The sequence below is a fragment of the Sceloporus occidentalis genome, unplaced genomic scaffold, assembly GCF_023333645.1.
Source record: "Sceloporus occidentalis isolate IW3139 unplaced genomic scaffold, rSceOcc1.0.p SCAF_170, whole genome shotgun sequence".
NCBI classification, from domain to species: domain Eukaryota; kingdom Metazoa; phylum Chordata; class Lepidosauria; order Squamata; family Phrynosomatidae; genus Sceloporus; species Sceloporus occidentalis.
Genome location: NW_028317150.1, coordinates 53667 through 79937, shown reverse-complemented (window position 1 = coordinate 79937; position 26271 = coordinate 53667). Strand labels below are relative to the sequence as shown.

The 26271-nt window shown below is 41.5% G+C and overlaps 1 protein-coding gene across 1 annotated transcript in view; it reads left to right on the top strand.

Annotated features, from left to right (window-relative positions):
* The window catches only part of PRRX1 (paired related homeobox 1), a 96734-nt gene extending 80612 nt beyond the window's left edge, over positions 1 to 16122 (top strand). The window contains exon 4 of the mRNA XM_089501298.1: positions 15984 to 16122. Coding sequence (XP_089357424.1) covers positions 15984 to 16122 — 139 coding nt within the window. The remainder of the gene's footprint in view (positions 1 to 15983) is intronic.
* Positions 16123 to 26271: the final 10149 nt, after the last annotated feature.

Sequence of the window (26271 nt, the reverse complement as noted above, 5' to 3'; positions counted from 1 at the left end):
AGGGTGGTTATTAATGGTACATACAGTACCAGTGGGTGACTGTTGCTAGTGGGGTACCACAGGGGTCAGTTTTGGGTCCTATTCTTTTTAATATATTTATTAATGACATTGTAGAGGGATTGTATAGTAAAGTATCAATCTTTGCAGACGATACTAAGCTCTGTAACGTGGTTAACACAATAGAGGACAGTGCATGGTTACAAATGGATCTGCATAGGTTGGAGGCTTGGGCTGGGATGTGGCAGATGGGGTTCAACACAGATAAATGTAAGGTTATGCACATGGGGAAGAAAAATCCAGGCTGGGAATATGTATTAAATGGGAAAACACTTGGGACGACTGACATGGAAAAGGACTTAGGAGTTTTAGTTAACAGTAAATTTACCTGTAGCGACCAGTGTCAGGCAGCTGCTGCTAAGGCAAATAAAATCATGGGGTGCATCAAAAGGGGCATAGATGCCCACGACAAGGAAATAATTCTACCACTGTACAAGTCACTAGTCAGACCACACATGGAATACTGTGTACAGTACTGGGAACCAGTGTACAAGAAAGATATAGTGGAGCTGGAGAGGGTTCAAAGACGGGCAACCAGAGTAATAAGGGGAATGGGAGGACTACAGTACCCAGAAAGATTATCAGAATTATGGTTATTTAGTTTGGAAAAAAGACGGCTTAGGGGGGACTTAATAACTATGTATAAATATATAAGGGCGCAGTACAGAGATCACTCCCAGGACCTATTTATACCCAGGACTGTATCTATAACAAGGGGACATCCTCTACGGCTGGAGGAAAGAAGGTTTCTACACCAGAACAGACGGGGGTTCTTTACAGTAAGAGCGGTGAGATTATGGAACTCTCTGCCAGAGGAAGTGGTAATGGTAAACTCAATAAAAGAGTTCAAAAGGAGCCTGGACGTGTTTCTTGAAAGCAATAATATTACAAGTTATGGATATTAGATTAATAGGGACAGAACGTTGATGCAGGGATTTATTCTGATTGCCATATTTGGAGGCGGGAAGGAATTTTCCCCCTGGTATGGGGCAATTGGCATCTGCTTCATAAGGGTTTCTTGCCTTCCTCTGGATCAACACAGTAGGGACACAATATGTATATAGGTTGATGGACTTTGGTCTTTTTTCAACCTTATGAACTATGTTACTATGTTACTATGTTACCAGGACAATTAATTTCAGAACTGATGCATGAATCGGAATTTTACTGCAGGTCACTTAAATGGAGAAAACTCAGTAATATCAATCTCTAACAGTTAGTAAATGTAGAGACAGAGTTATTTTATAAATTATGTAGCTGCACCTCATACAGGGCATTCACACCAAAGCGTTCATGAATACAAAGATTCTTCTTTGCTTGGTTTTAAGCATATACATTTTCAACAAATTTCAAAAAGGTTTGAAGGGTTCACCTGCTCAGTTCAGAACATAGAACAAGCACAGACTGTCTGGTTTTAGGAGCAATAGACATATGTTCTGTATATAATTTATTTAAATGTACAGAAGGACAATACAATAACTTTTTATATATATATATATATATATATATATATATATATATATATATATATTGTATTAACAAAATACCCCAGAGAGTAAAATTAAATATGTTTTTGGTATTTTCAATAATAAAGTTTATTGGGTCTGTTTAGTTGTTCATAGTTTATGCCTAATGTAATGTGTAGGGAAGGTCTGGCTTTGTTATTTGTAAAACTGACAGCAGATTTCTTTTGCATCCTGCTTTTTAGTGGGTGGAGCCAAACCCCCAAAGTGAGAACTTACCTTTTCCAGGATTGGTGAGGAAATGTGCTCTAAATAATCTGTTTCTGGTGAGTATTGGAAAGGCATCATGGATACAGCTTGGTTTGTATAGATCACTAATGACATTTGTTCTACACTAATAGATACCAAAATGAAGTTGAAAACTATTTTAAGATAGTGTGCCCATTTTCTGTTAGTTACAATGAAAAGAAAATTATTGTAGGAGCAAAACAAGGTACCTGTTTGTGTCACACATGATGTGGCATGCAGCATAATAACAAAAGTATTCACAAATATTGTATCTGTATATGTGTCAAATATCTTACAAGCCACTCTGGCACTGACAATATACACTAGTGTTGCTCCTTAGAATCTGTAGCGCAGCTAGGATAGGTAACATACAGCTGTAGTACAGCTGGGTTTTTTTAAAATATTCTTAAATAGTACAGTGTTTCAGAAAGGTGGTTCTAGCTGTGTTCACTCACTCTGACTAATGAAAGTCCTATGAATGGATTTAACTGTAAGGAGTACATCAGTAGAACTACCATAAAAGAATTCGCTAAATGTGATGTTTGAACAGGGGAAAGTCATCCAAAATATCACATGGCAGAAAATGGAATGGAATCTGCAGGCACCATATGAATAAAAATGTAATGGGTCATCAGAAAAATTACATTTATTAGAGCAAAATTAAATAAAACCAATATTTGTCAATGATAAACTGCATTCCTGTATACAGCACTGTGTTGTTTTGCTTGGGACCCTTTAAGACCATAATCTGAAATATGTATAGCTTGGAGGATAGAAGAGAAATTAGATATTTTATATAAACATTTAAATACTTAAACATAACAAAGTACAGTAAGGAAGAAATGTTAGAACAAGTGGTCATGGTCTAAAACTAGAGGGTCAGAGGTTTAGATATACCATAAGGAAATGTTACTTTACTGAGAAGGTGGTGGATAACTGGAAAACCCTACCATCAGAAGTGATAGAGGTTAATATATGAACCCCTTAAGGACTGGGCATTTAAAAAAAAAAAAAACTTTAAAAAAATCACTTTTTCTCACTTTTATTTAAAAAATATTTTACTGATCTACAAAAGTTAATAAAAAAAACATGGTAAATAGATTTTACTATTTCTCTTGAGTTTAGAAATACCCAATGTTTTTTGTTTGTTTGTTTGGGTTTTTTTGCAAGTTATAGGACAATAAGTACAAGTAGTGTTGCTATTTTGAAACCATTGATTTCCAAATCTGGTCCTTCTCCTCCCATGTCATATTTGGGACATCTTTGAAGCTAGCCAATTCCATTTAACCCATCAAACCATATTTTTGGACCCCCCCCCCCGAGGAAGCTAGTAATTTATTTTGTGGGTTTTTTTCCACACAAATTGGAATTCAGGGATAAATTTACAGCTCCTGGTATTTGTCACTTACAGACAATACCCCAATATGTGTTCAGCAAAACATCTGCGTACAGTTATGCCACCTATGCATGGGTTTGTCGGATTGTCTGGGGGCTAAAATGCCACATTTGGGACATGTGCAATTCAGGTTTTCAACTTGGAATTTTGACATCTGGTCTTTTTGCCCCATGTCCTATTTGGGACATCTTTGAAGCCAGCCAATTCAATTTACCGAATCAAACCATATATATTTTTTCTTATATTGTACTAATCATTGTGATTTTTAAGTGCACTGCCATCTTGCAAGAGGCAAAATCTCTCACAGTAGTGCTTGTAACTGCTCTCCAGGGCGGTCACAATGCATCCTGGGGTGGGTTTTCGGTGTTACTGAATGTATTGCTATCGAGGCATTTTAGTGACACCATTGGTGCTTAGGAGGCGATCATTGATCACCTCATAAGCTCTTTTAAATCAGGAGTCCAACAATACATAGTACTTGGAGTTTGATGACGCGCCATGGAGGGGCCACACAGGGCCTGTGCTTCCATTCTCATTTAAGCAAAGAAAGTAATCTTAGATCGCTTTCTAAGCTTGTTTAATGCCAGGCATGTCATCAGTCGTTAATTGACTGTTTTTCTGTGCCTTGACTGGCGCGCCATTGGTCTTAAGGGGTTCAATTCATGAATTTATTTAATTTATTAAAAATAAATTACAATAAAAAAATTAAATCCCTAAAAAAGGAAATACAGCAAAGAAAGTGCTTCCTTGTCAAATAATATGCCAATGAACATCAGTGGATGTTCCTGATTGCATGTTGCTGATGCAGAAACACGTCCTAAGTGACGGAAGCAATCATTTATCCCCTCATAAGGTCTTTCCAGTGGCAGAGCACTGCCATATTTGAAAGACATGCCATCTTTCTCTACAGAGATTGATTAAGATCTATTCCGACATCAGAAAAAAGGGGCAGACAAGACAGGCTGAATAATTCTTCTCTACCATCAAATTCTGTGTTTCTATGCTAACTCAATAGCTCATTCTTGATATCACACCCAATTATATGAATATTTTGTCCTTATAACATAAATAGATCAATTGCCAACCAGTGACAATACTATTTGGAAATAGGTAACCAACCTCTAAACTCACATTTCCATTTGACATCAATCTGTCAAAATGTATCCTCTAGTAGTTTGCTAATATTAAATTTGGTTATTTTTTTCTTCTGCTCCATGATATTTACTTACGGAATATCATTAGCAAGAGGTAGTTCATGTGATGCTAGCATTTTCTGGATAAAATAAATGTCAGTTCTGAGGAGATTTTGCCCGATTTAAGGCCATAGCAATTTAGCTTTATATAGGCTTAGGTACCCCCTTAAACAACGATCTCTTATCCTAAATAAGAGGCCAGTTTGTGAGCCTCCTATGAATATGGTGAGAATCAGTACCAAGCATTACGCACCCTGATTCAAGGTTGTGTTAGGGGCAACCGCATAGGATTAGTGAAATGGAGACGCAAAGACCAAGAGAGGGTCTATTCGGTCTGAGGTGTGCCATGACCGACGTACCAGGTAGGCCTATAGAGGGCCACCCTGTAAAAGAGATGAAAGAAAGGATAGAGGAGAAAAAGAGGAAATAAAAGGAAGGAAATGAATAGCGAGGGGGGGGTAAGGGTGGGCAACGTCAGACGCTGAAACGTAGTTTAGAGCAGGAGAGGCGTTGGTTAAGTAACCATAGCCCCTCCCACAACTACAGGCTAATTTACATTAGCCTTAACATTTGTGTTAGGGGCAACCGCATAGGATTAGTGAAATGGAGACGCAAAGACCAAGAGAGGGTCTATTCGGTCTGAGGTGTGCCATGACCGACGTACCAGGTAGGCCTATAGAGGGCAAAAGAAGAAGACACAAAGTTAGAAAACCATAACTTTATTGCTAAACAAAACATAACATGAAAACCATAACAAGCTTATAGAACTAGTGACGCGAAGGCATTACGCATCTCTGCCGTTGGTTGAGGGATATACAGAGAGAAACAGGAGGAGTTCCACCTGCCTAGCTTTTTAATCACATGGGCTGGCACCTTGTTTTTAGATGCTGCTGAGGCCGCCCCGATACGAAAAGAGTGCCCCGAATATGCCAGCGGATTGAGGCCCACCCTTGCCAGTAGTAACCTCACATATCTGACAAATGTAACAGATGACAAAGGCTCCCTGGGAAAGGGCAAAAGAGGACTGTTACCCGGTTTCCCAGACAAAAACACCAAAAGGGCACACAGGACTGCAACTGGGCACCAAGCAGAATTTGTTGGAAAGAACGTGATTTGAGTACTCGGCCCGGACTGATTGGTTTTAGTATGCCCGAGGGATAGAACAAAATAATCAGCAACAGGATGCAAATCAAAGACCTTCAGAAACGATGTCGCATAAGGTGTTGTGGCCAGTTCCCCAGGGCGCATAAAACCATAAAAAGCTAAAAACATGGCGGCTTTAAGCACAACACAAGTGGCTGGAGAAAATGGGTGAGAATCTAGACAGTTTATCAAGGCTTTGAAAACTTCCCCATCGATCGGCAAACGACTGGGGGTTTTAACTGGCTTGGTTTTTTGCAGACCTCTCAGAAATGTCTTGACTGGGTGTGAAGCGATCAGAGAGGGATTGTTCGGAAAGATTAAAGATATGTGATGCTGCACTCCCGTTAGATAAAGCTTAATTGAACCATATGAGAGGTTTAAGCTCGAATGACCGTATGCTGCGAAGGCCAGGAGGGTGGCAACTGAATATGTGTCCCTGGGGGCCGATGCTGCCACAAATCTGCAAAATAGGGACCAAGCTCTATCGTATGCCTTTCTGGTATTTTTTGACAATGCTCTTGAGATAATATGGCGAGCTGTGTTCAGATGCATCTCTATACTCGAACGAGTTCGTCGAAAAGCGGCGCAGTCGTCGGTGCTGCTGCCGCTGAGGGTAGGACCTCGAAAAACCTCTGGAAGTTGAAACGAGATAATGCGTCAGCTGCTATATTCTGTTCTCCCGGTACATGTGAACATTTAATAAAAAATTTATGATATAATGATAGCCACGTGAGTTTACGCATCAACCCCATAATGTGGAATGAGGACGACCTACCCTTATTTACGATCTCCACTGTGGCCATATTATCAGTAAAAAAGGTGACTGTATCACCTGTCCACCTGTTGCCCCATACTGTCGCTGCAACCACAATAGGATAAATTTCGAATAGGGCCGAGGTAATTTGAAAGCGGGGAATCTCAAGCATCTGTGACGGCCACCTTTCTGCTAACCACAGATCCTGGAAAATAGCTGAAAACCCAAGGGACGGCGTAGCATCCGTAAAAACCCTAGGGGAAGACAGACTGGGTCGAGAAATAAACATGGAACGTCCGTTCCATGTCTTCAGGAACCTGGCCCACATACGCAAGTCAGACCTAGCGGACTGGTCTATGACCACTGCCTTCTCGGACGCATGGGACTCTGACAGCAGAGACAGGAGATGGGAAATGAAAGACCTGCCTTGGGGAATAATCCGCATTGCAAAATTAAGATGGCCTAAAAGGGATTGCAATTGCAGTTTGGAACAGGTTTCAGATCTCATGAAACTCTGGATTATATCCTGAATTCTCTGAAGTTTTATGATAGGCAGACTGGCCTCCATCTTATTAGAATCTAGCACTATCCCCAGGAATTCCAAAGCGGTAACCGGACCTGCCCATTTATGTTGGGCTACCGGGACGTGGAGCTCATCGAACAATTCTAATAGCTTCCGAAGACTGCACGGGGAAGCGTAGGGGGCCTCCACCAACAAGAAATCATCCAAGTAGTGGATCACAACCGGGCACCGGGAAACATTCAGGAGGAGCCAAGTCAACGTCTCAGCTAAGGTGTCAAAAAGCTTAGGGCTACTTCTGGAACCAAAAACTAATCTGGTAGCAAAATAGTAAACCCCCCTCCATTTAATCCCATGAAGATGCCACAAATCAGGATGAATCGGTAATAGTTTGAAAGCATCCGTAATATCCGCCTTGGATAACCAAGCGCCCTTCCCTGCGTTTACTATAGCCTGAATGGCATTGTCGACGGAGGCGTATTTCAGCGAGAACTCCTCAGCCGGAATGAGGGAATTAATGCTAGGGCACGCCGAGGAATAAGGGGCAGACAAATCCATAATGAGTCTCTTTTTATTAGAGAACTTGCTAACCGCAATACCCAGAGGGCTAACCCTCCAAACCGGAAAGGGAGGGGAATGAAGGGGGCCTATGATAAAACCTTTTGCCAGTTCTTGGGATAGTAGTAAATCCACCGCATCCGGGTCCGATAAGGCTGACCTGAGGTTCGGGCATTCCCAGGACTCCTGGGGCATGGCAACTACACCCGTATGGAAACCAAAAGCTAAACCTTGGACCAGAAATTTTACCAAATCTGGGGAGGGGTGGACCTGTAACATACCCAAAAGACCCTCTACATTAATCGGGGATAGTCATTGCTTAGGGAACAAAGTCCCCGGACACATGGTCTGGGGGTGGGCCCTATGACATTTAATGCATATGTGGAGAAGCTTGCACTGACTAAAATGGCAACCGTTAGCGTTGAAATTGTTGCAGATCTGCGATCTGCCTAGAAATGAGATCGGTCTACCAAACTTATCATGGGGTTTGGAAAGTAGTTGACTAGGACGAAAGGGGGCGGACAAAGCAGCCGAGCTGGTGGAAGGGGGGTTGTCGATAACCGGACAAAGGTTAGCTGCATGGGCTGTGGACTGGCAATGCTGACACGCCGGGGTTTTGAGACCCGCGAAATGCCTGCAAAACAATTCCGTGTCTACTCTACTCCAGTCAGACGCATAGTTAAATTCGGCAAGTGCCGCAGCTGCTTTGGCGGAAAATGACCTGTGGTAATCGTAAAACGCACTACCCCCGTACTTATAGCCCAATTCTACCATTTTATATAAATATTGATCCAGCTCCTCCCTTCTGGACGGGAAGGCTGAACACAGGACATCCCTATACATGCTGAAGGCCAGGACAAATTCTGGAATAGATAACTTTTTGGCCAGCCTGGGGTCTTTTGCTTTAAGCACCACAGAAATGTCGCCACAGGAGAAGGCTTTATTTTCCGCCAGGTCATGGGAACTTAGGAGAAGGGAGACCAGGTTAACGTCTTTCCCTTCCAGGATATCCTTCCTCAGATTACCCTGGATAAAGTGAGCAGGGGAAATTGTAGGAGAAATACCAGATGACATACCTGACCCTGCGGGCCCCGCAAGGGGTGGTCCTGGGCTAGGCAGGACCTGAACGGGGGGAAGGAGGTGCGGGATGGTAGCCACTGGCTGGGTCTCTAGATTGGTTAGTCTCTCATGTAATGACGAGACTGATGCTACCAGTGAGGTAAGGATATCTCTCATTTGGGCCAGGTCCACTGAAGTGGACTGCCGCGGACTGGACCTAGTAGCAGGAGACTGGGGAGATGGGAATAGTAAGCGGAAAAGTTCCGCTTTCCTAGCGGAGGCCGAAAACGGAATGCCTCTCCTAGTTAATTCGGCCGTTAATCTTGGAATTGTCCATGCCCGGAGCGAAGGGGGGGTGGCGACGTCTGACCCTGGCGCAGGTGAGCAAGGCATGGAGGGCCTGTCCTCTTGGTCGGATTGGAACGACATACTAAGAACATAAGGAGAAGGAGCCTTATTAGAACCCCTACACCCAAGCACCTACCTAACTAGCCACTAGCTAAACGAGCTCTGCGAAAGAGCGGGATGAAACGTAGGGGGCGGCCTAGCTAACTACCAGTGAGGCACGGATTACTAGCTCGAGTGACGTAACCTCCAAGCGAGGAGGGGAAATTGCCTCGGGGTGGGAGAGGTGGGCCAATAGCTAACGTACACGAGGCAGGCTGCCTAACCGGTGTCGAAACGAACTCTCTAATGCCTCCTAACTACCTTGCTGAAACATACAACCCCGGATAGGGACCTCAACCAGTTACCTTATCCTATGAATTCGCCGGGGAGTCCAAGCTTCGACAACCAAAAACTGGCCTGAGATTGGGAAATGTCTAGGCCACCGAACTTATCGCCGAATGAACTTGAGCACCTACAGCAGGTAAAATGCATAAACACGACCACATGACTGCGTGAACACGGTCCAAATATAACAAGTTACCTGCGTAAAACCATACGTTACCCTGGCCTGAACCCTCCAGAAACATAACCTGCTGTACACAGAAACCAACATAGTGAGAACACACCCAATAACACAATGATAAGCTGGGACATAGCGGGCAGTAAAACCCCCAGCAGGATCATATGAAGAAGCCCACTCGCCTGCCTAAGCCCAAGAACCCTCAGGACAGTCCTACAATGAATTTAACCCTAAAACCACCAGAAAAGCGACCATGAATCAGACTGAATAAAAGCAACAAGAGGGAGCTACCGGATAGAATTGGACTCACAACAAAACGCCGAAGTGAGGGTCCAGATAGGAGAACCGAGAGGAACACGTATTTCGAAGGTGAGGTAAGTACCGTATGTCGAGGGCCAGAGTAGGAGGTTTAAACCCCTCCCTGTTGTTAGGAAGAAAAGAGGGGGTAAACACGTAGTTATGTATGCAGATCGCGTAAACCGAGTAGTATGCCCCTAAAATGTGAATGCGATATCAATAACTGGTACACTTCCCAGTTCTAAGTATGCAGGAAAGAACGACATCCAAAATAATATACCACATCCCAAAATCATATTACAAAGGATACCTTTAAAAACAGCACCAAATTAAATTGAAAAACCACCAGCAGATGGCGGTGTGTGACCGTAATATGCACTAGACCAGACTCGAGTATAGAAGAAAAGAAACCGATAGAAACATACGACCTGAACCGAAGAAGGGCTTCTGATGATAACAGGAACGACGGAACCTGCTAGGACGGACAGCTTCCTAACCGCCTGGCAGAATTACCGCCGGTTGCCGAGAAGAACCGCCGCCGGGACCGAAACGCCGCCGGGACCGAAACGCCGCCGGGAACGAAACGCCGCCGGGAACGAAACGAAACAGCCGCCGAGACAAAACCGCCGCCGAGACAAAACCGCCGCCGCTGGAACCCCCACCGCCGATCCACGTGAGAATCACCTTCCGTACAGCGTCAACGTCAGACGCTGAAACGTAGTTTAGAGCAGGAGAGGCGTTGGTTAAGTAACCATAGCCCCTCCCACAACTACAGGCTAATTTACATTAGCCTTAACATTTATGATATTTAAGGAGGAATGTTTATTTGATACTTGTAGAGCAGGAGTAGGTCTTAAATTGTGAAACTAGTACTCCTTGCTGGTGGAGCATTATGGCACTTGCTCCACAATAACCAGAGAGCTGTTGGTTATCAGTATTGTAGATAACAGAAGTGAGTGCAACATTTACTAAAATGCTATAGCTTATAAATTGCCCTAAGCCCTGGGGATTTTTCTAGAGAAGGCTACCATAAAAGATTTTATATATAACAAAAAAAGTCCAAAGACTATTGTGGAGGCAGGAAAAATGTAAAAATTCCTGTCAAATGGTTTTCTTGACTATTTGTGATTATTTTATTAAATGGTGGATAGTTTTTAGATGAATCTGACATATAGAATTACCCACCAGTGATATATATCATCTCACAGTTGTTTTTATTTATAAAGGAAACACAAAATCTGAGAATTTATTTTCCTTGTGACTTCCCGGTGCCATAAGAAGGGTAAAATGCCAACTGAGTGTTCAGGAGTGTAATATGGGTAGGTAGGAGATAACTCCTTACAAATCCAGGAGTTTAGGAAGTCTAAGACTTGATTTATAGGAACATAATCCAGCCGGAGGGGTTTCTGCCAAATGTTACCATATCGTGGATTAGTAACCTGTTTCCTACTTTTCTTCAGAAGAACAGGCTACTGTTGTAGCTGTTCCGGCTTGATTTCTAGTCTTCTGGGACTCTCCACAGACAGGCAGACAAGCTCTGAGTACCAAATCATCTTGGGCGAAGCTGAAGGGAACTAGACATCTTTCTTTCTTTATCTTCCATAGAACTCTGGAAATGAGAGGCAGAGGAAGAAAAATGTAACCCATGCTGAAGACCCACTTCTGGAAAAGGGCGTTCAGGGCTAGAGGATGGCCAGCTGCTGACAGGGAGTAGAAACAATACAGCTTCTTGTTGACTGCTGTAGGCATAAGGTCAATGTCTGGTATGCCCCACTCATCTGTAATCTGAAGGACTGCATTCTGGAAGAACTGGAAGAAGGATCTGGTGACATTCTCTCTTCCCCGAATGAACACCAGCCTGGTGGGACAGATTTTCTTCGGCCCAGATCCTTATTTTATACTAAAGTTCTCGTCGTGCCTCCGTGCTTGTTTAGAAACGCCAGAACTGTACGAATGTCTGACAGGATTTTTATTGATCCGCCTCAAATTTTTCTTTGTCAAGATCGAAGGGCTTTAGCAGACAAGGAAGAGACCGATCCTAGGCCCTCAGGATAAAACAGTCCCAGAAGGGACATGAGTAGTCTTAGACTGGAACAGCGGATCTTTAAGACCAGGCCAAGAATCCAAGAATATTCTGGACCAAAGTCTATAATATAGCTCCAGGAAGGAGATTATTCAAGTCTACCGAAGATAGGACTTTTGAAAATGTATGATCCAGCCTAGGTTTTGAAGAAGAGACACAGTCATTTGGATGTGATGAAATAGCAGATATGGAGAGCTTGCTGCCAGGTTACCATCTTTATCCCTTCCTTTCTTAAGAAAGCTGTGACGGGATTCCAAGCTGTTCCGACGGGAGCTTGGTAAAGATCCTTGGTGCGGAAGAGAGACCAAACGGAAGGGCTTGGAACTGCAAGTGAAAAACTCCCTCTGAAGAAGGAATGGCAACACACAGGAACCTTTGCGAGTCCTTCTGCATAGGAACATGCAGGTAAGCATCCTGAAGGTCGAGTGTTTCTACGAAATCCACCAGGGAGAGAAGCTCTACAGTGGATTTGACTGATTCCATCTTGAATTTCTTGTAAAAAAATAAAACGGTTGAGGAACCTGAGGTCTATAATCAATCTGAATCCGTCCGAAGCTTTTGGAACCGCAAAGACCTGGGAATAAATGGCTCTTCCTTTTTGGTCTGGGTACTGGAATCAGGACCTTCTTCGGTACAAAAGTCTGAATTAAGTCTTGAAGAACTGATAAGGATTTTGAATGGACATGACACCAGGAAGCGTTCTAGAGGAACACTGATTAGCTCCAGAATGTACCTTCTGGAAAGGATAACCCACAGTCCAACCATCTAAAGTGATCTGAGGCCACTGGTCTGCCTCAAGCATTATGGAACTCTCCCTCTTCCTCTGAATTAGTGAAATTGGGAAATATAGAGTCTCTCGTGAAATCGTGACCAGGATCTCGCATCCTGAGACCTGGGTGCTGTAAACGGGTTAGGCCGAAACAGACTTAGAGGTTTCCTTTTCAGTAAAAATGGTAGCCTTCTCTAGAAAAATCTCCAGTTCTTTCCCAAATAGGTCTTTGCCTGAAAAGGGAATACTGCACAGATGGTGTTTGGAAGCATTATCCGCAGAACAGGACTTTAACCATAAACCACGTCTGGATACTGCCGATAGAGTGGAGGCTCTGGCTGCCTTACAGAGAAAGTCGGCAGCCCCCTTGATGTCCGAAATGCTCCGGAGGATACCTTTTTTTCTTCCCCCTCCCACGATATCTTCTTCCACTTGTAGCCATGAACGCATGGCTTTGCCACAGACACTGCTGTGATGCTAGGCTTAAAAATAGCTGCAGAGGCCTCGAACACTCTTTTGGGTGTTCCCTCAGCCTTCCTGTCCATCAGGAAAATGGGAAGAATCCTCTAAAGCAGGGGTGTCCAAGTTTTTTCTGCAGTGGGCCACTTCATCAGAAATGTATGCGTGCGTGGGCCGCAAAAACACACCAGGACAGGCTCTGCCACACCGACCCCCAAACACACACACACCAGGACAGGCTCTGCCACACTGACATCCAGACACACACACACAAACACACCAGGACAGGCTCTGCCACACTGAAGCATAAAAAAAATATTTTCTACACTGCTTGTCATTAACTGGCCCTTTTGTATTTTTGCCCCCTTGTGTATTGATGCCCCAGCCAAGCCCCCTTTACTATTGATTAATGTGCCCCCCCAACCTTGTGTATTGCCCCCATACCCTTGTATATTAATTTATGTGATGCCCCAGCCAACCCCCTCCCTGGTGTATTGATGCCCCCACCACTTTTGTATTGGTTAATGTGATGCCCAACCACCCTTTTGTTTATTGATGCCCCCACTGCCATGTGTATTAACCCCCAGCCACACGCACCCCTGTTTATATTTATTTTGTAATGCCGTAACCCAGCCCCCCCCCCTTGGATATGGGTCTGCTTTCCTATAACCACACAAGGAACACCTTCTGTAAGCCGGCCCCCTCGAACATCACGTGTTCAAATCGGCCGTTGTGCGGCTGTAAGACTGCCTTCGCTGGCCGCTTAATGAATATTCAAAGCCGGCCGGCCCAGCCCTGCTCACACGGGCCGCACATTGGACGCCCCTGCTCTAAAGGGATGGCTAAACAACTGGTGGCCCTTTCTACCGGTGCATCAATCTTAGGAGCCATGCTTAGCTCAGATAAGTCCTCTGGGAATGGGAACAGTCTTGACATTCTTCTAGAGATGCTGAACTTTCTCTCTGGTATCTTCCACTGATCCATAATGATGGTCTTTAGAGCCTCATGTACTGGAAAGGTCCTAGCTTTCTTAAAGGACTCCTGAAAGAACGATCTGTATTTTCCTAAGGCTCTCCTCCTCTAGGTGCAGTGTAGCTCTCACTGCTCCTTCTAATTTATTAACCTCCTCTACTGGGAAGAAAAAGGTCTCTTCTGAGACCTCCTCCTCCTCAGGAGACTCAGGATCCAGCTTCCAGTCTTCCTCTAAGCCCGAGGAACCTGGTTCATCTCTTATGTTTCTGAAAACGGCAAGAGGCTTTGATAAGTGGGCAATATTCTGAGGCAAATAACCTACAACAGAGCCACACATCTGTTTAAAGGTGGTAGCTCCCTCTTCATTCATACCTTAAATTTTGAAATGGGATACTCCTTAGCCTTAAGACAGGTCGAGCAATATTGCTTTGTAGGATCAGAAAGAGTGTCCCCTAAAAGTTCCTGCATGCAAGATGCTTAATCTTAGACGTAGCTTTCCTGGCGACCGGGCGGCCGGCAGACCAACATTCAAAATAGCTGCTGAGAGGCTACGAGTGGGATTGAAAGCGGCAGCCAGGCTGCCTTCTTCGGCCGCCAGCGGCTAATGAAGTTAAAGTGGCCAGCGTGCACGGACCGCGGCGCCCAATGGTGGTGCCACAGCACTTTGCCCCACGTCTTAAAAGGGGTGTGACGAAGAGCTGAGGCACGGCCATTGGGCGTCGCGGTGCATGCACGCTGTCCCCTTTAACTTCATGAATGCCGGCCTCCACCCACTGCCCTCATCAGACACCAGGGAGTCAGAAACAGTGGTAAGTCGGTGGGGGATGTCAAATGGGGGGCATAATGCTCTTCTGGAGGCAGAGTGTCCCATGATATGGCTTTTAACCCCCTATATGCCACTATGTCCCATGATATGCCCCTGGCATATAGGGGGTTAAAAGGCATTTCTGTAGGCAGAGTGGCATATAGGGGGTTAAAAGGCATTTCATGGGGCAGAGTGCATATAGAGGGTTAAAAGGCATATCATGGGGCAGAGTGGCATGTAGGAGGGTATGAGGCATATCATGGAGGCAGAGTGGCATATAGGGTGGTATAAGGCATTTCTGGGGGCAGAGTGGCAAATAAAAGGAAATAAAAACAAAAAATATTTTTCTCAATCATAGCTTTTATTAAATATGAAAAAAATAGTTTACATGAATTAATAAAGAAATAAAAGTTTCTTACAAGAAGTTTTGTTCCACTGAATAAAATTGAACTTTTTCATTTAAAAATGTTTGCAGAAGCAAATGTTTTGATTCCATTATGTCTAATGTATTTAATTTATTAGGGCCTTTAAACACGTTTGCTTTCTGGCATTTTAATACAAATAATGTGATAAAAAAATGTTTTATAGTTATTTATATGACAAATAGTGTGACTCGGGTATGTATAAGGGGTGCATGTGGGTACCAGAGCTCGACCGCGAGATAAACTATATGGGGCTGGTCTCCAAATGTTTCCAGGGCTGCTTTTCAGTCCCAGTCCGGCTCTGCTCCCTACAAATGAAGCCACCCGAATCCATGCTGCTGTAGTATGCAAATTCCGCTAAGCTAGCAACCTACAAAACAGAAGCCCCGGGATCTGAAACGAAAGTATGCCTCTGCCTTGGCAAGCGATTCTCCCGTGGGTCGATCAAGACAGGGGCAGATAGACACTCCCCCGCTATCCACAGCAGGTAGCAGAGAAGTCAACGGAGCTCTCCAATGAGCCCTTGTAAAAGTAACAAATGTGGGATGACTGCGCCTACCCAGAATAGGGCAGGAAGGGGGGAGGTTCTAGGAGTTTTATTTTTTCCTGCCCTATTTGGATGGGAGGAGCCATCTCCTATGCTATCAAGAGTGACTAGGACAATTTTTGTTTAGCATATAAATATTAATGTTGATCATTTTCTAAAAACTATTAAATGCTTTTTTATTATTATGGTATTTATTTTGGAACTCTTATCAACAGCATTGTTGTGACTAGTAGGAATCTCTTCAACAGAATAACACTGACCTAAATGTTTCCATTCTATGTATTTCTGCAGTACCATGGCTACTTATTCTTCTACTTGTGCCAATGCCAACTCTGCCCAGGGGATGAACATGGCCAACAGCATCGCCAATCTGAGACTGAAAGCAAAGGAATACAGTTTACAGAGGAACCAAGTTCCGACCGTCAAATAAAAAAGGCTGGCAATACAAATGGTGTTGATATAAGAATGTAATTGCCAAATTATGCCTTAAAAGATACATAACAAAACATTGAAATTTCAGTGTGCCATAACACATAGAAGCAGGGTATAAACTGTTTGGAAATATAATTTTGGAAAATGCCACTGGATTTTTTCAGTTTTGTTATTCTTTAATGCTTTGCTTATACTGAAAAGTGCATTCTGTTTAATACATCTCCTTGTGTCTTTTTACATGGACTGGTCAATTTTTTGTGTGGCCACTACAATAATACGAAAACATTCTGATATAGGGTTTCCAGGAGTGTCACAATTTCCACCTCTCTCAAATGGATATGAAAAAATGCATCCTTGTAGAATAATGAATTGGTGAATAGATATATATATATATATATATATATATTCTATTTGTAAATGGATACCATCTAAAAAAAAACTAAACGTTTACAGCAAAGGTCAAATTACAGTTAACAGTTTCAACCGCAAGTGTTATACATTTACATGTATTGTGGAATATGATGTTTTATAAATCAATAAATAACAAAAATAATCACAGTATTAGCACATAGGGTGTATACAGTTTGAGCTAAACACCAGTTTAAATTTGAGAATAAATCAGATTAATGTAGGTCTAATCTGTATGCCATATCTAAATATTCAGACATTTGATTACTGCAAACTTAGTTGCAGTAATATTTTCTCAGTGGAACAATTCATTAGTTCATAAAGCACCAAAACCCAAATTGCCATTGTCTACCATTGGCTATGGTATGGGATCTTTGGCCCTCTGTTGTTAAAAAAAACCCCAGATGTACATTGCTGAAACAATTAGTGAAACAAATACCATTACGTTTGTCTTTGCGTGCCACAACTGTTAAGATGCGTTATGTATAAGTGTGTGTGTGTATATAATACATCATTATACATGCTTGCTTCTTAGATTTTTTTCTAAAAAAATATTCTAAATACCGGTTTTGTATTCATCAAAACTGTTTACTCCTTAGCCAAGCGTTTATGCCCTTAGTGATACTAACAATCCCACATGATAGTATAGGCCCTCTGTCTGACATAACTAAAATTCCCCACTGTGTAGGGGAGTAATACATTTAGGGAGGCTTGTTTTGGCCTGGTGTACTGGTAAAACGTGTAAAGATCTGCTGCTGGAGAAGGTCTTTTTTTATAGAAGCCAGGTAAGTGGCATCCCCCGTATACAGAGGGACGCAAAAGTCAATTTCCATGCAAGATATAGAAAAATCCCAAACCAAAAGTGTTCATATTTTACTAAAGTATTAAGGTAGTCTATCCTGTTCTCTTAGCAATTGATTGTACGGATCCAATCCGAAAAACTGACCAGCTAAGCCAATGCAGTCTCATCTGGAAATTTAAGGCTCTGTTTATATATAATAGACATGTACAAATTGGCCAAAAATTATTTGGACAACATTTTCTATTTGTTTTCAGCCCATCCGTTGTTGGCCAACAAATTTAATTCCCTGTCCATTTGTTTCGGCCAAAAATTTGGGGTCATTCGGGAATTAAATTCATTTCCTGGTGCCCACATTCACTTTCACTCACTCTTTCCTTCTCGTTCATGCTCTGTCTCATACTCTCTAAATGTTTCCATACCTTCTCTGCTGATCACTTCTGCTTCCAAATCTTTTTCTTCATCTTCTATCCTCTCCCTTCTCTATTCTATCTTAAATCATCATAAATCTTCGTTCTTTATCCACATCTCTGCGGACATAACCTGGTGGCAGTATATACTAGCTCTTTCATTTCGCAAGTAAACTCCACCTTCCCACGAGTGGGCCTACTAAGTCAGGTGCATGGAGTGTACGGCACCCAGGTAGTCGTGTGAAAAATATGCACCATAAGCAGCTTAGCTTAATTTACTAGTGGCTCATTTATCGCCTCTGCTACGATTTATTAAAAAAAGTAATTGGAGACAGACTTAATCGCAGGAAATGTACCTCTTGCTCAAACTCTGCAACAATGCATGCATGGAGGTTCTGGCTCCACCTTAGCAGGAAACCCATCTCAAAGCCACTCCTCCTGAAGAACTAAGGCTTCCTTAGTTATGATGTGTTGGCAATGTCAGAAGGAGCTCATCTTTATCTCGGTAAGTTAATATGAATGTAGTATTTTCCCACATTTATTGTGCAATAGGATTTCTATGGTAAAAACAAGTCTTTAGGCTTGCCTGTTGGATGTAAGTTGGTGTTTGGCAATGTTTCCGGATTTCTTAACTTTAAGTGGTGGGGTTTTTTTATCACCTTTTTTGTCTCCACCACAGCGTATTTTGAGGGTGATCCACATTACTCAAATTAATAATTAACTAAAATAAATATATGCTCTTTTTAATCTCCACATGTTTAACACCTTAAGGACCAGGCTGTGTTTTACTTTATGTACCCTTTAACACTTTTGCGGTGCTCATGGTTAGCTGTAATTTTCGCCTTATCCATTTCTTCAGATACCATTTTTGATCATATGAACTAATTTCCTATAATAAAAAAAAAAAAAAAATGTAGAAATTTTAAAAAAAACCTCTCAATTTTATTTGAAAAATCTTTTACATATCCAAAAAAGCTAATGAAAAAAACCTAAATAGATTCTACTATTTGTCGTAAGTTTAGAAATACCCAATGTTTTTATGTTTGGTTTTTTTTTGCTTTTTTCTGCAAGTTGTTGGCCAGTAAGTGCTTTGCTATTGCAAAATAATTTTTTGCCAAATCTAGAAATTCTGCCCCATGTGCTATTTCGGGTATCTTTAAAGCCGGGCAATGTAATGTCCCCATCAAACCACATATTTTTGAAAACTAGACACCGCAAAGTAATTCAAATGCTGACATTTTAACCCTCTCCATGCACTAATTCTACTACCACCCTTTGCTGTAGAATTGTTTTGCTTTTTCTTTTTTTCACACACATTTTACTTCAGGTATGAATTTATAGCTCCTGGTATATGCCACCTTCAAAAACATCCCAATAAGTCTTCAACAACATCTCCTGAATACAGTGGTATCACCCATGCATAGATTTGTTAGGTTGGGTTGTTTGGGGGGGGTTAATAGGCCACATTTATGGCATGCACAATGCATTTTTTAGAATTTGGACATCTGGGCTGTCTGTCCCCATGTCCTATTTCTAGGAAATCTTTGAACAAGACCAATTTAATTTACCCCATCAAATCATGCATTTTTTTAAAACTAGATACCCCATGGGCATTTAACATGCCAGTATTTTTTTTTAACTCTTTCCATGTGATAATTTTTGTAAAGATAGAGTTAATTTTAGGACTTGCTCATAAAAATAAACTTTTTTAACTTTTTTTTTCTCTCAGGAAATGTGTTTGTTTTTTAAATTACGCTGCCATCTTGCAAGAGGCAAAATCTTTTGCAGTGGTGCTTGTGACTTAGAGGCGACAGTGAGTCCTGGGGTGGGTTTTCAGTTTCAGCTGAATTGACGCATTACAGCGACACCGTTTAAATTGGTTGATCGCCTCCCAAGTTCTTTTAAATCAGGCGTCCTTTGGCATACAATATATGATAGACATTGACGCATGGGGGAGGGGCCACACGGGGCACCTGCTGACTCCAAGGCATTACAGCAACACCATTTGGGTGAAGAAAGTGATCATAGTGGGACATCAACTCGCGAACAGGATGGTTTTCTGCTGTTGCAGGTGGTGGTCCAGCACAATTGAATCTGAACCTTGAGTTGCTGCTGCTTTAAGTGAAAGGTGAGTCCAGGAGATAGCGAAGGCCTCAAAATTTCGTCCCAACTGAAAGGTCGGAAATCAAAAATTTTTGTCTGAAAATTGTGCACAAGTCAACTTCATATACACACAGACATGTATATTCAGATATGCTAAATTGGCACAACCACATGCATTCATACAGAGACATCCCCACATGAATACACAATGACATGTTGTTTCAAGCTAGACTATAAATACTGCTGTGAATGCAAGCTGCTGCATACAGAGCAAGACGTGGTGGCTAAGCAATGCTTGTAAATTAATTTACCTTCTACCTGATTTGATGGGACACATAAGCATGGAGAAAGACTCTTACTTATTTGACTATAAAAGGAGCTCCTTACTGGCTGATCCTGTCACATGATAGAAAATAGAAACCTCACTATTGCAAATACCATTGCGGTAGGAGAGAGACCCCATGGTCCAAGTATGCAACCACCAGCCAGAAATATAAGTATTATTATTATTATTATATTTTATTTATAAAGAGCCGACAGATTCCGCAGCGCTGTACAAGATGAAAATTTTACAGCTAACGACAGGTACAATACAGCAATTGACATACAGATACAAGAGGCATGAAGTGCCCTGTTCCCGCAGGAAGGGGTGGATAAGGGGTGAGAAACAGGAGGTGAGGACTGAGAAGAGAAGTTTTGATGTTTATGTCAGTGGTAGGCTTCCCTGAAGAGAAAAGTTTTTAGGGAGTGTTTGAAGGAGGGTAGAGTTGGTGAGAGTCGGCACAGCACAGGGAAGAGAGTTCTAGAGGGTTGGTGCTACGCAAGAGAAGTCCTGTAGGTGGGTGTGGGAGGAGGTAATAAGTGAAGATGCAAGGAGCAGGTCATTGTTGGATCTTAGAGGGCGGGCTGGAGTATATTTGCTGATGAGGGAGGATAGGTAGAGGGGAGTGGCGTTAGTGAGAGCTCTGTAGGATAGAGTGAGTATTTTGAATTTAATTCTGTAAGTGAGTATTTTGAATTTAATTCTATAAGTACTGTATTCCTGTGCAGTGTAGAAAAATATATAAATAATGCTGAAGCATGTAAGTAGAAAATGGAGACGTCTGCAATCAGAAGCCTTGAGGACAAATGCCACTTAACCCATTGATAATCTGCCCTGTTTCCGCCTGCTTCTGCTTCAAACAGTATGCTTCTTGCACGTATTCAGTAATACTTCTATTCTCGTCAGTGGAAGCTAAGCAGTAAAATGTGCTGGAGTCCATTACAAAATAAAAATACAATTTTGGGGACTAGAATTTTCTTTTAACTAAATTGTCAGACTAGAATGTCATGAGCAAATCTAGTTCAATAATGAAGGTCTGATCACCTAATAATTCATGACATTATTTGTGCCTAAAACCCTTAATCGCCTCATGAGATCAAGAATGCATTTTTCTTTTTTGAATTGAAAGACTAGAAATGTCTATCTTTGGCACATATTTTCAACATGAACAGAGTGTGTTCTCAGAGTCCTCACTGGGTCTGACCTTGTGTGAACAATATGTTTATAATACAGCAGGGGGTTCTTTCAAATACATAATGTGAAGCATGTGTTCTTATATAATGTTTTAGGTATTGCTTCAGTACTGAAAATAAAAAATGCACAGGCACATACCATTATTCTGCCAAGATTTTTACATTGTATTTCAAGTGATTAATTTTGAGATTTTCTAGGTATTCTATACAAATCCATCTTAGAGTTATGGTTAATAGGATTTCCAACTTTTTATAAAAAAAAAATGTATGGTGTCATTCATAAATGAGAGACATATCTTTTTCCAAACCTGTCTGAAAACCACTTTTTATCAAGCCAGAGTAACATTTTAATAGTTATGTGTAAGTGGAGGAAAGAGAGAGTAGGGGTGGCATAGGGAAAATGCTACCATTGACCAGTGTCCATATTAAAAGGTTAAAAATAGAGAAAAATAGAAAATACTTCCCACTGATCCATAGCTAGCTCCATAAAACGTTTTCAAGGGGAAGCACTAAACAATTTGTCACCACCAGAATAAAATTGGATTTAACATGGGATACATGGAAGAAAATGAAAAAATTGTAAAAAGTATGATAATATGGATCTCAGTAAGGAAAATAGGGATTATTTTTAGAAAAAGATGTTCAAAAACATAGTACTACTCTCTCTTGTAATATGTATATGTATATATATATGTTAGTGGTAATAAGTGTTACATCATATACGTGAATATGGTTTAAAATGAATGTGCTATGAGGGGGCACGGCAAGATGCGGACCAGGATGACTTTATAATGCTTAAATTGTGCCATCAACAACTTAAGTCTCATACCTGAACAGATAGCAAGCTATGCCAAGCGGCAGCAAGAAGGCATTGAAAAACAAAAGTTTCCGGTGGGTTACACGTAACGTTGGGAGAGAAGAGAGGTTTAGCAAGTTGACTACAGCGCGCAAACATATAATGTTTTGCCCCTCTTGACATATCAGTGGGCTATCAAAATGACATCCTAACAATGCGTTTGCATTTGTTTATTTGTGTGTTGCCATGATTGACATCTGGATGGCTACAATGCCTATTATCCAAGCATCTTCAGGTAGAGAAAGTTGTGTGTAGGACATGACTTCAGCATGTGAGCTATTAGATTAATGATTTTGCAATCTACAGCAAAGGGTGCAGATGGAAAGTGTCCATCTATAACTATCACATTTACATGAGTATTGAGGTCTCTGTAGTTGAGTAAAGCAATAATGCAACGTAATCATAATCTTACTTAAACTTTACAGTTCCTGGGAAATAGGGGTTTTGGTTGGTGGGTGGTTCCTTTTCCTCAGGCATCACATTAGTGGTTGTTGCATTTGATTGGTGGGAACCTAACAATCTATGAACAGCTGCAAATAGAAAAACAACTATTTAGAAACAAGAATTTAGAAAGTGACAGCTATTCGGCCCATCTAGTCTGCCCAACCTCTGAATACTTTCCTTAGTCCCTGGCCTTATATTATATCTAACTTAGACTTATGCCTATCCCATACTTGCTTAAACACTTTCACTGTATTAACTATATATGGAACTATATTCCATCCATCCACTACCCTTTCAGTCAAATAATATTTCCTGATGTAACTTTTAAACCTTTGCCCCTGTAGCTTAAGACTACTTCTTCTTTTAAATAAACTAGTATTTCTTCTTTTAAATAAACTCTCTTCCTTTATCATGTTGATGCCTTTTAAGTATTTAAATTTTTCTATCATATCTCCCCGTCTTTCTTCCAGGCTATATATGTTGAGGTCCTTTAACTTTTCCTAGTAAGTTTTATCCTGTAATCCATGAATCATTTTACCGACCTTTCTCTAAACTTTCTCAAACATGTCTATTAGGTCTCACCAGTGCCCTGTACAATGGCATGAGCACTTCCCTCTTTCTACTGCAACCAAGCATTCCGCTAGCATTTCCTGCTGCTCTATTGCATTGTCTACCTACCTTTAAATCCTCTGAAATAATTACTAAACTTGGGTGCCCGCGAAGTCTTTGTGTTCATGTTCGTGACGGTCTTCGTGTTTGTCTTCGGGGAAAAAAAACTTTGTATTCTACCAATATTCATCCGTTCCCTTGTTCGTTTCGGGTGATTATTCGTATCTGTTCTTCATTTTCTGCCGGTTGCCATGGAGTCATGAATGTGAAGCCTGATAATCAGAGAGACTGTTGAGGGAAGAGGACGTTTTCCTGTGCTCCCAGGGCAAGGAGAGGCCCTGAAGAAGACCATGCTTGAGTCAAGTGAGGCATTGCCTACCTGGAGTGTTTGTGTGCTGGCTGGGGGAGGTTTTCCAGAGCCTGGCTTAGCTGGGTTTGACTGGGCGGTCAAGTTAGTGGGTGATTAGGCTGGTCAGTTTGGGCCAGCATAGTTTAGTTAGAGAAGGCTCCAATTTCTTTTTATGATATGGTTTTGAGGTTTGGCATTTGAGCAGTTAAAAATAAAGCACTGTTTTTGCTACAAGCTGGTGTTCCTGACTCTGATTCCCCTAGATGACTGTGTTTAAGACCCCTAACTGTGGCATTTATGGCCCTCATGCTACAGGGTTTGTCACAACACGTAAACAAAGTGGAATAGGGAATTTGAGACCAATTTTAAATACTTGCCTAACATTTGCTACTTACCAACAATGGCATATTTACAACCAATCCGAATATGACGGGACAGGACTGGGAAAAAAACAGGACTGTCCCTGTTGGCAGGTATGCAAATGGTAGAACTTATAGGGTTAATGTAAGGTAATAGGTAGTAGTAGCGCATTGGTTTGGTTAAAGATCTATTATTATTATCAAATTTTAAATTTAATAGGTGTTATTAAATGCATGATGTCACAACAGTGAGCTGATTGGACAAACGAAGATCAGCTCCCCCAATCAATGTTCCTTCTCCTCTTTCAAGAAATGGCAGACGTGACGCGAAAACAAAGAAACAAAGGTTCTTTGTGTTGTGCGTCTTCATCTTCGTGTACGTTTATCCGCCAAAAAAAATGTTTTCGGTTTAAACAACAAAAATGCAACATGCGTGTTAGTTTTCATGTGTTCCCGAATACGAATGCACAAGTCTAATAACTACTCCTAAATTCCTTTCCTCGCAAATTGAGGTTAGGAGAGTATCAAATATTTTTATGTCCTAGGTACATTGTTTTGCATTTATCCTCATGAAACATCAATTGTGACAGTTCTGAACATTTTTCTAGTACAGATCCCTGAGGTATCCTACTGGTAACAATAACTTGCTCCAAATATACTTCATTGACTGCAACTCTCTGTTGTCTGTCACTCAGCCACTGCCTAAACCATTCAACAATAATCTAAACTCAGATTACAGTTTATTGGTAAATCTTCTATGCGGGACCTTACTGAAATCTAGATACACAATGTCTGCTGCACCAGCTTCATTAATTAACTTGGGGTGTATCCCATCAGGCCACATCGACTTATTTGTCTTTACCTTAGAAAACTGAAGTAGAACCTCTGCCTCGATAAACTCATATGTATCAAATTAATCTTTAGTTTTTTTTCCTTACTGAGGTAATTTCCTTCATTTTCATCTGTAATAATTGAACAGAAATATTTGAGTCAGCTAGATTTATTCTTTTCTACATACATTTCTTCTTTTGTTTTTAATCTAACTAGAGGGCCAGGCTCCTTTTTACAGATTATGGGCTTGGAAGGGGTTCTGTTTTTGGGAAGGTGGGTACAGGGGGTCTATTGAGACTACTTCTTACCCCCGGTACAGAGTGCCACCTTTCCTAAAGACTGTGGAGCTCAGACACAGATTTGGGGCACCTGCATTTTGGGAGAGGGTTTATGTGAGGTGTTTTACTCTCCATCGGGTCAGGACTTACAGGACAGAGACCTCCATGACCAGTATTTGCACCAGAATCTGTTAACCAGCAGGTTTCAGCCAGAAATCAGGGAACCACCTGTGGAGGTAGCATGCAGACTATGTCAGACACCTTAGGGAGCAGTATAACATAATTATATTAAAAATATAAATTCCAAGCATTATGGGTGTAAAAGGAGTTAAAGTGATCTGACATAACAAAACAACATTTGGCCAGTTGAATTTACATCCTCACAGGAAGGACAGACAGAGACTGATTTAAGTGAAAATGTAGCCCCCGAAGCCCACATCAAAGAGCAACTGTAAATGGTGTATTACATGGTCTGTATAGTCTGTTTGTAAATAATATGTGATAGTGTTAGTATTGTCTTTTAATTCGTGTATCCATAGGATTGTAAATTGTATGTATTGTCTTTTTGATTAGTTAATCCATATGATTGTAAATTGTATGTTATGTGATAGTAATGTCTTTTCATATTGTAATTAGTTAACCAATACAAATGTAAATGGAATGTACCTTTGATCCCACCCTATAAGAACTCCCTGTATGTCATTAGTTGTGTCACAATCTTTCCATCCTTGTTGCAGTTAGTTACAATCTTTACAGTCTTCATTGCCAATGTAACCCTGTGTGTGTTAGCCTTCATAGGCTTCATCACAGCATTAAACCCTCCATTTTCCTATCAAAGTAGTATTTTCTTGTGATTATTTGAGCTATGTGGATTTAAGTTATTAACCCCTAGACGAAGGTGTGTCGGCACCTGGAATCCCCTTTTTCCCAAATATATCCCATTTCTAACACCACCCTCCCCACAGACTACAATAGCAACCCCTTGCTTGGCTGAGTGTAAATACTGAGCCATGTGCAAAGGAGGGCCTGATGGAGAACTATGTGGGGTTTGCTATGTCTGTTGTATGTAACTTACCCCCTTGTGTGTTTATGTCTAATGCCTTTTAACCCCTATGTATCAGAGAGGCATATAGGGGTATAAGGCATTTCTGGAGGCAGAGTGGTATATATATATATATATATATAT